At 51.5% G+C, this 14596-nt stretch overlaps 1 protein-coding gene across 1 annotated transcript in view; it reads right to left on the bottom strand.

Moving 5' to 3' along the window:
* Positions 1 to 1768: 1768 nt before the first annotated feature.
* GRAP (GRB2-related adaptor protein) overlaps positions 1769 to 14596 on the bottom strand; it is a 19689-nt gene continuing 6861 nt past the window's right edge. Inside the window, exons 2-5 of the mRNA XM_015409198.1 lie at positions 11312 to 11409; positions 6040 to 6162; positions 5008 to 5176; positions 1769 to 1954 (exon numbers count right to left, since the gene is read on the bottom strand). Of these exons, the coding sequence (XP_015264684.1) occupies positions 1769 to 1954; positions 5008 to 5176; positions 6040 to 6162; positions 11312 to 11409 (576 nt within the window). The remainder of the gene's footprint in view (positions 1955 to 5007; positions 5177 to 6039; positions 6163 to 11311; positions 11410 to 14596) is intronic.

Genomic DNA, 14596 nt, shown 5'->3' with positions numbered 1-14596 from the left:
GTCATCTCCCCTAATCGCCACCGCCGGTGCTCTGCTGCCGCCGCTGTTCTCGCCGTCGCCGCCGCCATTGCTGCCGATGCCGCTGCTTCTCCATACACCTCCACAGACGGAGGGGGGTGTCCCCCACCCTACTAAGGGTGGGTACCCATTTATCTACTCGCCGATAGATAGTTACTTGGCTTTCGAACCGCTGGGTGGGCGGGAGCTAGGACTAAGGGTCGAGAGCTCACCTCGACCACGGTGGGACTCGAACAGGTGCTCGAGTAGATGTTAAATGCAGGTGTTATACTCCCTGCGCCACCGCTCCATGTTTGGCACAGACAAAGAAATCTCATTCAATGACCATCCTAGAACACAAATGTAACACGCAACCCAGAAGGGGGGGGGGAATTAAGGATGTATTCCAAATTACAGACCTTCTACTTATTTTGTAGTCACTTCCTTTCCTTTAGGACAGGCAGGGTGTTTCTGCGCCCTAGGCGAGGCTGCCTTGTGGCGCAGATGCCAACCTCGTGGTGGGGCCTGAAGACCTGGAGACCTCTGGAGCCAGCCACCCTTTTGCTGCCGCCACCACCGCCTCTTCCCCCCGCCACCTCCGCCACCAAAGGGGGGGAGGAGGGGGGAGGCACAGCTTGGCGCCCTATCCAGGATCCGGCACTCTAGGCGAATGCCTAGTTCGCCTAGTGGGTGAGCCGGCCCTGAGGACAGGGGTCCCCAATCCACCAGCACCTTTTACGGTGCCCCCCAAGTGCTTTTAGAAAGCAGGCGGAGCTAGATGGAGCTTTTGCCCAACAGGGCTTCTGATTGGCTGTGGAGATTAAAAGGCATCCTGTTTCTGGCAGATCACCAGAGAGAGGGCAGGAAGGGTGGGGTCAGTGCTTAGTTCTCCTGGCCCTTTCTTACACACCCGGGGAAATGCCGATCGCCACTTTGGGGTCAGGAAGGCATTTTTCTCCAGGCCAGTTTGGCTGGAGATCTTGGAGTTTTTTTTTTTTTCATCTTCTGGGCCGGGAACAGGGTGTTTGGGGGGAGGTATTTGTGAATTTCCTGCATTGTGCAGGGGGTTGGACTCGATGACCCTGGAGGTCCCTTCCAACTCTATGTTAAACAAAATTTCTGCCTAAAATGCTGAAGAGTTACTATTAGAGTCATACATAACCCCGATCCATGACATTTTGTGGTTGCCTCCCCCTCCTGCAGCAGCCATGTTGTGATTGGCTCCACCTACCGTGGCAGCCATTTTGTGATCGTGCCCACTGCCCTGCGTCAGAATTCCGAAGGTGCCCGCAGGGTCAAAAACATTGGGGATCTCTCCCCTAGGAAGCACTGAAAAATCGTAGGTGTGGAAAGGGCACTACAGAGTTCTAAGACAATCCTCGGCGACCACACTCAACTACATTTCCCAGGATTCCTCGGGGGAAGCCTGCTGGGTTTAACTGGTATCAGTCCAACGTTGGTTTGTCGTGTAGATATACCCCATAAGCTTGGGCAACGGCTGAAGATCTTTCTGCTTAATATGTAACAATTGTGTGAGTCCATGCAATCTCCAGCTGGAAAGGAATAGGGCAAATTCCGGTAACGTAGGGCAGATTCCAGTAATGCACGTGTGTTCTTATGCCACAAGTCTCACATGTTCAGAGCATCGTGCACAAATAGTTCCCAAGGTCCCGAGGCCTTCCGTTCACCTTTGGCGGCACTTTCAGTCTCGGAAGGATTCAGCCCGCCTGCGGAAAACGGGCTGTCCTATCGAAGCGCCAACGAGGGCGGGTCACATGCTCAAGGGGAAAACGTAGTTCCGGGGAAAGAAGCCGCTCTTCCCCCCCAACTTTCCCTTCCACCAGTTGGCATCGGAACAATCCAGGATCTCTATGATGTCCCCTCTGAGGAAGCCCAGCTGGGTTGGGTCTTGGGCCAGGAAGTTGAACTGGGCTTGAACAAACTTGGATTTCTTGGGCTGCGTGGAAGAAGAGAGAGAGGATGTCAGAGAAGGAACGGCCTGTTCTGGCGAGCGGCTTTTCTCTCCCCCGGAATGCTTCTGCATGGGGCGTGTGGTCCTACCTGCTCCCAGCCCGCCTGCGGCGTCTCTGCACCCCTTCTTTGGGTGAAAGCCGTCCCAGATGTGTGATGGACAGGAGGCAGCTCACCAGAATCCAGCTGAGAAAGCGCTAAAGTGTTTGCAGGTAGACTTGAGTCCAGTGCTCCCTCTAAGCCAGGGGTGTCAAACATGTGGCCTGGGGGGGGGCAGATCAGGCCCTCGGGGGGCTGCAATCCGGCCCGCAAGGCCCTGGCTGTTTCCTGCTTCCTTTTCCAGCTCTGATGCTGCTGCTACATCACAGCTTACTTTACCAGACTCTCTCAATCACACAGAAGAGACAGATAGGCAAGCCTCTCCTGTGTGGCTGAGGCTCCTCCCCCTAGCCCTCCCCTGGGTCCTAGGCTCAGAACACTGAGCGTGAGATTTCTATAATGAATGTCGATAAATCAAAAGTAGGTTTGCAGCTTACAGGTACACACCTGAACAGCATATTAAGGATTGCAGCAACAGCACAGACATTTTGATGCAGCGATTCAGAGCAAGAAGTCTGTTATCAGAGACTGTTAAATAGGCAAAGTAGAAGAAGAAGAGGAGGAAGAGATTGGATTTATACCCCACCCTTCACCACCCAAAGGTGTCTCAGAGCGGCTTACAAACTCCTTTCCCTTCCCCTCCCCACAACAGACACCCTGTGAGGTGGGTGGGGCTGAGAGAGCTCTGACAGAAACTGCTCTTTTTCAACGACAGCTCTTGTCAGAACTATGGCTTGCCCAAGGCCATCCAGCAGGTGCAAGTGGAGGAGTGGGGAATCAACTGAGAGCCAGTTTGGTGTAGTGGTTAAGTGTGCGGACTCTAATCTGGGAGAACCGGGTTTGATTCCCCACTCCTCCACTTGCACCTGCTGATGTGACCTTGGGTCAGTCACAAGCTCTGGCACAGCTGTCCTTGAAAAAGAGCCGTTTGTGTCAGAGTTCTCTCAGCCCCACCCACCTCACAGGGTGTCTGTTGTGGGGAGGGGAAGGGAAAGGACTTTGTAAGCCGCTCTGAGACTCCAAGTGAAGGGCGGGGTATAAATCCAATCTCTTCTTCTCTTCTTCTTCTTCTTCTTCAAACCCGGCTCTCCCAGATTAGAGTCTGCGCACTTAACCACTACACCAAACTGGCTCAAGTATTGCAAGAGCGCTAGTGTTTTAAGCATGTTTTCTTTAAAGTTTAAATTTTTTAAAATTGTGTTTGTCTGTGTCCTTTATAAAGTTTATATCTCTGCTACCTGGAATTACATTTTATGACACACGTGGCCCCGGCCTGACAAAGTCCCATTAATATCAGATCTGGCCTTCATAACAAATGGGTTTGACAACCCTGCTCTAAGCTGTGGGGTCTTGTGAGCAAAAATTCTACTTTGTGAGCTACTGGCATTAAAGATGTGAGTGAGTGAGCGATTCGGCTACTGCATAAATTAGTTTGCTCCGGAGCCATCTGAGCTGAGACAAAAGTGTGTGAGCCAGAGGCTACAACACTGTGAACTAGCTCACACTAATTCAACTTAGAGGGAACACTGCTTGAGTCCAGTAGCAGCTGAGAGACCCACGGAATTTTCGGGGTATGAGCGTTCGAGAGTCAAAGCTACCTTCATGGGAGAGCTTTGCTTCTTGAAACCTTATGCCCCGAAAACATTGTTGGTCTCTAAGGTGCTAGTGAGCTTGAATCTCTTTTCTGGCAGACCGATACGGTACCCTCTCATTGCCAATGTACATGAGGATGAAGAAACGAGAACGATCCTAGAGTCTTTAAGAGAGTCTTGGGAGAGCTGTCACTCGCCGCTTCCGGTAAAGCAGATTTTGCGGCAGCAATGCAAAAACCTGCTAACTGCATTCACCAGACACCGAAGTGGTACAAGTGTCTATAACTGGGAGCATCTGTCTTAAGTTCAAGCTGCCTTCGGTCCTCCGGGGACCTTAATCTCCCTTCGGCCAGTGGCCCATTCTGCATCTAGCATTCGCTCGGCTGTTTTACCAAACCCATGTTGGGACAGAAATTTCCCTCTGCATTGCTTGCCGCCAGGGGTCATTTCCTGCAGGAGCGCACAGGAGCGGAGCTCCAGCAGTAAAGAGCCCAGGGGGCGGGCACATGCAACAAGCCTCACCCCCTGCTCCCAGCAGCCCTCAGTCAGAGCAAGAAGCAGCCAGGTAAGTTGCAGAGCCCGACCCCCAACCCCCCGGTCCAAAACAGTCCAGTGGCACCTTTAAGGCCAACTTTTATTCAGGTACAAGCTCTCCCTCCTCTGCGAGGGCAGATCTGCGCGTCCCCCCCCCCATAGCTAGCAATCCAAAGCAGTCCAGTGGCACCTTTAAGACCAAGTTTTATTCAGGTACAAGCTCTCCCTCCTCTGCGAGGACAGATCTGCACATTCCCCCCCCCCCAATAGCTAGCAATCCAAAACAGTCCAGTGGAGCCTGAGCAGTGGGTGTTGCCTTCTGGCACACTTCCGGTGATGCCAGGGTGTGTGGCATATGCAAATAAGTTATGCTAATGAGCCCCTGCACCTCTTTTTCTTCAAAATGACCCCTGCTTGCCGCTTTCACTTTGATCGATTGCCGGATTTTATGGCAGTGTCCAGACTGCATGCCGGTTTCACTTCGTTTGATCTCTCGGTTTTATGGTAACCGTCTGCATAGATTTATGGCCGTTTTACGGCCGTCCAGGGGTGACTCTGCACTCAGTAGGGCGTTGGCCTGGGGTATCTGAGTGTGGTTTTGAGCCGCATCTTTTTCTGTTCCAGTGTGGGTTTGGTAAAACAATGGAGCGAATGCTACATGCAGAATAGGCCATTGACTGGAGGGAGATGAAGGTTCCCCGAGAACTGAAGATGCAGAATGGGCCAAAGTTAACCAGGTGGGAATGAAAAACAACAGGAGAGCAAGATCCAATTTGGAGAATGTACGCGCCCTCTCCAGCTTCCTTGGCCTTACCTCCCGCGATTCCTCCTGATCCCTGAGGAAGATCCGCTGCTTCTTAGCGATGCTGTTGGCCCTGTAGAAATCCACCAGTTCGTTGATGGAGTCAAACTTCTCTTCCCAGAGGTGGTATTTGCATTTCTTCTCCCGGAGCACCTTGAAATGTAGGACTTGGTCTCCATAGCTGTCAAAAGAAAGGGGGTGGTGGTACAAGGCCGTGGGGTCAGTGATGGAGCTGAGGTTCCCAACCTCCAGGTGGCGCCTGGATTCTCCCAGAATTCCACCTTGTCTCCAGACTCCAGAGATCAGTTCCCTTGGAGAAACTGGATGCTTCAGAGCAAGGACTCTATTGGCATCGTACCCCACTGAGGTCCCTGTTCTCCCCAGGCTCCATCCCCAAATCCCCAGAAGTTTCCAACCCAGAGGTGGCAATCTGTTCCCCAGAGAGTGCTAAGATCAGGGTCCCAAAATCGCCTGGTCCTCCTGGGCCCTAAAGAAGCCAGGCTGGCGATGACGAGGGCCGGGGCCTTCTCAGTGGCGGCCCTGCACTGGTGGAATGAGCTCCCGAATGACATCAGGGCCTTGTGGGACCTTTGACAGTTCTGTAGGGCCTGTAAAACAGAGCTCTTCCGCCAGACCTTCAATTAGGGAGCCGCCCCTTCTAACACTGAGGCCCTGGCCTCAACACCAACATCAGTAGCCTGATCAGGTCACCACATCATAAGTCCACTGCGACTCAATGGAAATTTCCACCACTCCCATTTCATGCAATCTGGGAATTGTAATGTGTAGAAAGTGTGCCCTCTGGTGTTCCAACACATGTATCACTGCAGCTCCTTTCAACCCATCCCCTCTGGTGGTGCCGGGATACACGTACCAATTTGCAGACGCTTCCGATTTATTTCTGCCTTCCTGGATATTGGCACTGCCTTTTCGGCATACTTATCTAAAAAGGTAGCGTGTGCTTTTCACAATTTTGCCATTTTTTCCGTTCCCGAATGAGTGATGTTCGTGGGACACCAAAGTCAGGAAAAGGTGCAGGCTTACTTCACGGAGATGGAGAAGTCTCCAGGGCTGCTCTCGCTCTCCCGTATCAGGAAAGCCCCTCGGAACTGCTTTTTCAAGAGGATTTTTTCAGCCACCTGCCTGGAAATCCGGCCTGAGTACCACCTGCAGGGAGACAGTGTGGAGAGATGGAATATGGAGTCGGTGGCGGGAAATAAAATCAAGGGAGCCAATGCCTTGGCCTGAAAGTACAGATTGACAGGCAGAAATCAGCAAGTGAAGCTTTGCACAGAATGGAAACAGGGGAGGGGCTGTGACTAACTGGCAGAGCATGTTCTTGGCATGCAGAAGGTCCCAGGTTCAGTCCCCGGCAGCATCTCCAGTTAAAAAGGACCAGGCAGTAGGTGATGGGAAAGACCTCCACCTGAGACCCCGGAGACCTGTCAAGAGGGGCCGTGCTCAGTGGAAGAGCCTCTGCTTGGCATGCAGAAGGTCCCAGGTTCAGTCCCCGGCATCTCCAGTTAAATGGACCAGGCAGGAGGTGATGGGAGAGACCTCTGCCTGAGACCCTGGAGAGCTGTAAAGAGGGGCTGTGGCTCAGTGGCAGAGCATCTATTTGGCATGCAGAAGGTCAATCCTTGGCATCTCCAGCTAAAAGAACCAGGCAGGAGGTGATGGGAAAGATCTCCGTCTGAGACCCTGGAGAGCTGTCAAGAGGGGCTGTGGCTCAGAGGTAGAGCCTCTGCTTGGCATGCAGAAGGTCCCAGGTTCAATCCCTGGCATCCCCAGTTAAAAAGATCCAGGCAGGAGGTGATGGGAAAGACCTCCGCCTGAGACCCTGGAGAGCAGCTGCCAGTTTGAGTAGACAAAACTGATTTTGATGGACCAAAGCTCTAATTCAGTAGAAGAGAGCTTCATGTGTTCCAATAAAACAACTGCAGAGCACATTATTAAAAGCGTGGGAAGAGAGGCCGGTGAAACTCTGGCATCCGACTTGGCAGAAGATCGGTGGGCAGCGTGGTGCAGTGGTTAGAGGGTCAGACTAGGATCTGCGAGACCCAGTTTCAAATCCCCACACCACCCTGAAGCGGTTAGATCAGGGCCCAGCGGGACCTATTACAGTTCCCCGGGGGCCCGTAAAACGAAGCTGGTTGAGGCAGCGGATGTCTATGTATTCCATCTACTCGGCCTCCCATGCTGAAGCTCTCCATCCGACACGGCCCATCTGAGAAGACTTTATTTTACGGCCTGGATGCTCCAGTTTTCCAAGAACGCTCTATTTCTAATTTATGGTGCCATCTGCTCTCAACATAGTTTCTTGTTTTTAAGTGTCTTAACTATTTATTTGAAGAAGAAGAAGAGAAGAAGAGATTGGATTTATACCCCGCCCTTCACTCAGAGTGGCTTACAAACCCCTTTCCCTTCCCCTCCCTACAACAGACACCCTGTGAGGTAGGTGGGGCCGAGAGAGCTCTTTTGAGGACGGCCCTCGAGAGAACAGCTCTGGCAGAACTTGTGACTGACCCAAGGTGACACCAGCAACTGCACGGGGAGGAGTGGGGAATCAAACCCGGTCCTCCCGGATTAGAGTCCCCGCTCCTAACCACCACACCAAACTGGCTCTATGCTACACCAAACTGTTATACCTGTTTTAATTATTATTTTGGAACGGTGGCTGTAATCTGCCCCGAGCCTGCTTGCAGGGAGGGCAGGGTATACGTTGAAGGAGATAAATAAATAATAAATAATAAAGCTCTCCGGGAGACTCTCTCTCTCAGCCCAACCTACCTCACGGGGTTGTTGTGAGAACGAAACAGAGACGCGACAATGGCCAGGAAAGATGGGATAACACAGTGAGGTTGGTTGGTATCTACGTCAGGGAACCCAAATCCCAGAGTGGGAAACTATTCAAAAAGAATTAAAATAAGACTTCCCTTTACATCTGTTCTTTGGGGGGCGGCTTGCCTTGGCCATTGCCGCGGCACAGGAAACAGGATGTGGCTTAGCTGAACCACTCAGTCATGCAGAAGAGAGAAGACGCTTGCAAAAGCGAGGCCTGATGTACACAGGGTCGGCTCCAGGTTGGGGGGAGAGGCGGTCCAGTCCCCCCCCCCTCAAAATGCCACCAACGTCCATTCTCATCTGTCCTCTTTGGTGTAGTGGTTAGGAGTCATTTTGGTGTAGTGGTTAGGAGGGTGTCTGTTGTGGGGAGGGGGAAGGGAGAAGGAGATTGTAAGCCGCTCTGAGAGGGTGGGGTATAAATCCAAATCTCTTCTCTTCTTCTTCTTCAATTGACTTTGCAGATTTAAAAACAGGGACTGCTTTGGCAACAGCTGCCACCACGGCACGGCATGACTGAAGGTAAAGCCGCGTGCGTATGCAAGAAAAGAATTTCTTAAACAGTATGTTCATTTTAAAAGGCGTCCTGTTGAGCGGAACTTCTGCCTGAGATGTCAAGGAGTTACTGTCAGAGTCACGCATCACCTCAGTCCAGGGGTCATTTCCTGCAGGAGTGCACAGGAGCAGAGCTCCGGCAGTAAAGAGCCCAGGGGGCGGGCACATGCAACAAGCCCCACCCCCTGCTCCCAGCAGCCCTCAGTCAGGGCAAGATGCAGCCAGGTAACTTGCAGAGCCCTCCCCGGCCCCCCAGTCCAAAACAGTCCAGTGGCACCTTTAAGACCAGGTTTTATTCAGGCACAAGCTCTCCCTCCTCTGCGAGGACAGATCTGCACGTCCCCCCCCCACCAATAGCTAGCAATCCAAAACAGTCCAGTGGAGCCTGAGCGGTGGGTGTTGCCGTCTGACATACTTCCGGTGATGTCAGGGGGTGTGGCATATGCAAATGAGTTATGCTAATGAGCTCCTGCACCTCTTTTTCTACAAAATGACCCCGGCCTCAGTCCCTGATATTTTGTGGCTGACTCAGCCTTCTGTGGCAGCCATGTTGTGGGGGGCGCCAACCAGTGTTCCCTCTAAGCTGAGTTAGTGTGAGCTAGCTCACAGGTTTTTAGCCTCCAGCTCACAGATTTTTGTCTTCGCTCAGGAAGGATGGCTCCAGAGCAAACTAATTTGTGCAGTAGCCAAATCGCTGGCTCATAACTTTAATGCCAGCAGCTCACAAAGTAGAATTTTTGCTCACAAGACTCCACAGCTTAGAGGGAACATTGGCGCCAACTACACTGTGTCGAAAGTTCCCAAGGTGTCCTTGGGCTCCCAAAGTTTGGGGACCCTTGCTGTAAACGTTCCTTCAAGTGCCTCTCCCATCAAAACGGCCTCCAGAGCTATCTCCCATGATTCAGTGGGAGGCTGTGGGGGACCGCCTCTTGAGTTGGGGGGGTGGGCCCTCTGTCAGGGGTTGGGCCTCCATGTGTGGTCACCCGTGTGGACTTCTGACATGACTGCCTTGCACATACAACAAAGGGAGATATCTTATACCTCCGGGAGAGTCAGATGTTCCTTGAACATGGGAAAGGACTGTCCCATCTAGCATGCCACTAGGGTTACCAGCCTCCAGGTGGTGCCTGGAGATCTCTTGCTTTTACAGTTGGTCTCCAGGTGATACAGATTGGGTCATGTGGAGTAAACTGCTGCTTTGGAAGGTGGAGGAGGAGGAAGAAGAAGAAGAGGAAGAGTTGGGTTTATACCCCGCTCTTCACTCAGAGTGGCTTACAATCTCCTTTCCCTTCCTCTCCCCACAACAGACAACCTGTGAGCCAGTTTGGTGTAGTGGTTAAGTGCACGGACTCTAATCTGGGAGAAACGGGTTTGATTCCCCACTCCTCCACCTGCACCTGGCTGGATGACCTTGGGCAAGCCGTAGTTCTGGCACAGCTGTCTTTGAAAAAGAGCAGTTTCTGTCAGAGCTCTCTCAGCCCCACCTACCTCACAGGGTGTCTGTTGTGGGGAGGGGAAGGGAAAGGAGTTTGTAAGCCGCTCTGAGACACCTTTGGGTAGTGAAGGGCGGGGTATAAATCCAATCTCCTTTTCTCTTCTCCTTCTTCTGTGAGTTAGGAGGGGCTGAGAGAGCTCTTTCGAGGACTGCCCTTGATAGAACAGCTTTGAAATATCTTGTAACTGACCCAAGGTCACCCAACTGGCTTCATGTGGAGGAGATGGGGAATCAAACCTGCTTCTTCCAGATCAGAGTCCACCGCTCTTAACTGCTACACCAAGTTGAAGTCCCGCCCCTCCCCAAACCCCACCCTCCTCGGGCTCCACCCCCAGGTATTTCCTAACAAGGACCCGGCAACACTACCTGCCGCCTTCTTTGAGTGAACCTCGCTCCAGTGCTTCCCGTTCCACACACAGAAATGCAAGGTGTGGGATCATCCTTCATGTGGAGGAAACCGCCAAGGGGCAGAAGTTTCTCCTCATGATTAACTTGTGGGTCAACCTGTTCTTAAACGTGAGGCTGAGGAGTCGGGTTGCCACCTCCAGGTGGGATTGGCGATTTCCCGCTAGTGCAGTTGCTCTCCAGGTGACACAGATCGGCCCCCCTGAAGAAAATGGCCACTTTGGAGGGTGGACTGTATGGTATCGTGCCCTGCGGGAGTCCCTCCCCTCCCCAAACCTTGCTTTCCTCAGGCTCCAAACCGCCCCCCCCCTCAAATCTCCAGGCAGGGCTATTTTTGGGCAGGAACGCACAGGAACGGAGTTCCGGCTGGCTCCCAAGTTGGCCACGCCCAGCAGGAACTCATTAGCATAACAGGCCACACCCAACAGCAGAAACTCATTAGGATTATTGGCTACATTAGGGGTGTGTGGCCTAACATGCAAAGGAGTTCCTGCTCCAAAAAAAGGCCCTGGGTTTTGACAACAAACAAGGTAAACAGAATAAGAAGCAAAAGGTGGATGTGGCTGGATAACCACACTTCTGGTAACATGGGGGTGTGGCCTAATGTGCCAATGAGTGGTGCGGTCAGGGTGTGGCCTAATATGCTAATGAGTTTTGCTGTTGGGTGTGGCCTATTATGCTAATGAGTTCCTGCTGGGCTTTTTCTACAAAAAGAGCCCTGTCTCCAGGTATTTCCTTACCCAGAATTGGCAACCTGTATTGATAAAGATAGTTATCCCTGTATGGAACAGAAGTGGTCTTAGCTAGCAGCTTCAAGATGGAGTTCCTCAGGCCTTTTCCCCCTCACTGAGCTATGGGGGCTCCAAGATGGAGCAGGTGAAGGCCTTTCTCAGCCTGAAGGTGTGGTGATGGGGGTAAGTATCACCTGCTGACCTTAGGAAGGTAGCCCCTTAGAGAACCAGGAGAGGCCGACCAGGAAGAGACACCCGTGGCCCTCGCAGAACACCAGAACCTACTTACGGGTGTGGCTTCATTTTGATGTAGTTTTTGGGGATGAATCCTTCTAGGCCAGAGAGCTCCGCTTTGTACCAGTTCTGGTCGTCTTCCATATTCAGGATCTGGAGTGAAAAAAAGAACAGGTGTTCTGAGAAGACTGTGCCGCCAGGGAACTTGAATAGAGATGGGCCGTGGCTCAGCAGTTGAGCCTCTGCTTGGCATGCGGAAGGTCCCAGGTTCAATATCCAACATCTTCAGCTAAAAAGGACCAGGCACGAGGTGATGGGAAAGACCTCCGCCTGAGACCCTGGAGAGCTGTAAAGAGGGGCCGTGGCTCAGTGGCAGAGCCTCTGCTTGGCATGCAGAGGGTCCCAGGTTCAACCCCCGGCATCTGCAGTTAAAAAGGACCAGGCAGGAGGTGATGGGAAAGACCTCCGTCTGAGGGTCAGGTCACACGGACATTTAGTGCGGGCTTCGCTGCTGATCCCTCGCGCATTAAAGTTTCCTGTTCATATTGGCAAACCCGCCTCCTGCACTGAAGCGGGCTGAGTCCCGCGGTTTCCGATCTTTTTATCCGCGTTTTCTGACACCCGTTGGAACAGGTGTTTTTCCGATATCTCACGCTTTGTGTCCGCAGTTTTGGTATCTGGACAGCAATCCGCCGTGACCGCACTACCCTCCCCCACCCTTTGTGTTTCCGGTTTAAGTTATGCGCATGTGCAAACAGGCACTAACTTTTATTTTGGTCTTTTTAGTTTGTATGTATGCCCAAGCGCATGTTTAACCCCGTTTTCTTTCAAGCCGTAATTCGCCCATGCGCATGGGAAAACAAGTGCATGCACAGGTTTTTTTTTTAAATCCCCGCGCCGCTGTGGGGATGGCGCGCTGTGTGATCAGTACTTTGCGCGAGTGAAGCGGAAGACAGAGGGACCGTCTGACCACCTCCAAGTGATATAAAATGTTGCGGATAGAAGAACTGCAGGAAAACTAGCGCTGTAAGAGGTCCGTGTGACCGCGGCCTGAGACCCCTAACCCTGGAGAGCTGTAAAGAGGGGTTGTGGCTCAGTGGAAGAGCCTCTGCTTGGCATGCAGAAAGTCCCAGGTTCAATCCTCGGCATCTGCAGTTAAAAAGGACCAGGCAGGAGGTGATGGGAAAGACCTCCACCTGAGACCCTGGAGAGCTGGCAAGAGGGGCTGTGGCTCAGTGGCAGAGCCTCTGCTTGGCATGCGGAAGGTCCCTGGTTCAATCCCCTGCAGCATCTCCAGATAAAAAGGACCAGGCAGGAGGGAATGGGAAAGACCTTTGCCTTGGGACCCAGGAAAGCAGCTGCCAGTCTGGGTAGACAATACTGGTTTTGAAGGACTAAGGGTCTGATTCAGTATGATGCAGTCTCATGTGGTCATATGAGATAACGCTCGAAGGTGAAATGTGGACAAAATGGTCTTCTGCTGAGTCTGATCCTCGGTCGGTCAAGGTCAGGATTGTCTGCTTGGACTGACAGAGGCTCTCTTTCACAACCTGTATTAATTAATTAATTAATCTGGGACCTTCTGCATGCCAGTCATGTGTTCTAACTACTGAAACAGTGTGGTGTAGTGACTAAAGTGTCCGACGAGGATCTGGTAGACCCAGGTTCGGATCTGCACTCTGCTATGGAAGCTTCCTGGGTGACCTAATAGGGTTGCCAGCTCCAGATTGGGAAATTCCTGGAGATTTGGGGGCAGTGCCTGCAGAGGGCGGGGTTTGGAGAGACGAGGGACCTCAGCAAGGTATAGTCACATCGCACCCACCCTCCGAAGCAGCCGTTTTCTCCAGGGGGCAGCTGATCTCTGTTGTCTGGACATCACTCGTAATTCCAGGAGATCTCCAGGTCCCACCTGGAGGCTGGCAACCCTAGCTGCTTATGTGCTTTTGCAGAAGGCAAAACAGATTCCCCCATCCCATCCCGGGATCAGGTTTGGGTGAGGCACTTAAATAATCCTGGGGGTGTGCGTGGAAACTTGACGGCACTCACATAACGCACGCACCCGGAGATGTCCAAGACCAGATCGAGCATTTTCCTGTATGCAAAGAAGGGGATCTCCTGTTGAGCACCCCGGTTTTGCATGGGGAAGGTCTCAGATTTGGTCCCGGCAGTGAAGCAAACCAGACGTAGGAGGAAGTATCTTTAACCCCTTCCAGAGCAGGCGTGGGCGACGAAACAGCCAGTGTGGTCCGTCCGTCCATCCGTCTGTCTATCTATCTATCTATCATCTATCTATCTATCATCTATCTATCATCCGTCTGTCTATCTATCTATCTATCATCTCATCTATCTATCATCTCTCATCTATCTATCTATCATCTCTCTATATATATCATCTCGTATCTATCTATCATCTATCTCTCTCATCTATCTATCATCTCTCATCTATCTCTATCATCTATCTATCATCTCTCATCTATCTATCTATCATCTCTCTATATATATCATCTTTTATCTATCTATCTATCATCTATCTATCTATCATCTCTCTACATATATCATCTATCTATCACCAAACTGAGAGCCAGTTTGATGTAGTGGTTAAGTGTGCGGACTCTAATCTGGGAGAACCGGGTTTGATTCCCCACTCCGCCACTTGCACCTGCTGATGTGACCTTGGGTCAGTCACAAGCTCTGGCACAGCTGTCCTTGAAAAAGAGCCGTTTGTGTCAGAGTTCTCTCAGCCCCACCTACCTCACAGGGTGTCTGTTGTGGGGAGGGGAAGGGAAAGGAGTTTGTAAGCCGCTCTGAGACTCCAAGTGAAGGGCGGGGTATAAATCCAATCTCCTCCTCCTCCTCCTATCATCTATCTATCTATCTATCTATCTATCTATCTATCTATCTATCTATCTATCATCATCTATCTATCTCTATCTTCTATCTATCATTATCTATCTTCTGTCATCTATCCATCCATCCATCTATCTATCTAGTGCGGCTCATACGGCTATCACCTGAAACTAGAACCCAAAGAAAATATTTTAAAAGACCTTACTCAGTATTATTTCCTCTTATATTTGATTATTGTGCCTAAGAATTTTGCCACGGAGAGGGTGACACAATCACTGGTATCCGATAGTCGCCATGACACCGGGTCTCGCCCATTTAGAAATTCCACATCTTTAAGTAAAGGGGTGACCAAAGTAGCCCTCAACTCATTGAATACGGGGCACTCCATAATCATATGTTCGATGGTTTCGATTTTATCTCATGAGCATCTGCATGTTCTATTAGAGTATGTAACTCTATTATATCTGCCCTTCAAAACCGCCGAGGGAAGAGC

The sequence above is a fragment of the Gekko japonicus genome, unplaced genomic scaffold (assembly GCF_001447785.1).
Source record: "Gekko japonicus isolate JY-2015 unplaced genomic scaffold, Gekko_japonicus_V1.1 scaffold103, whole genome shotgun sequence".
NCBI lineage: Eukaryota > Metazoa > Chordata > Lepidosauria > Squamata > Gekkonidae > Gekko > Gekko japonicus.
Note: the sequence above shows the minus strand (reverse complement) of the source record. Positions and strands in the feature narration are given on the sequence as shown.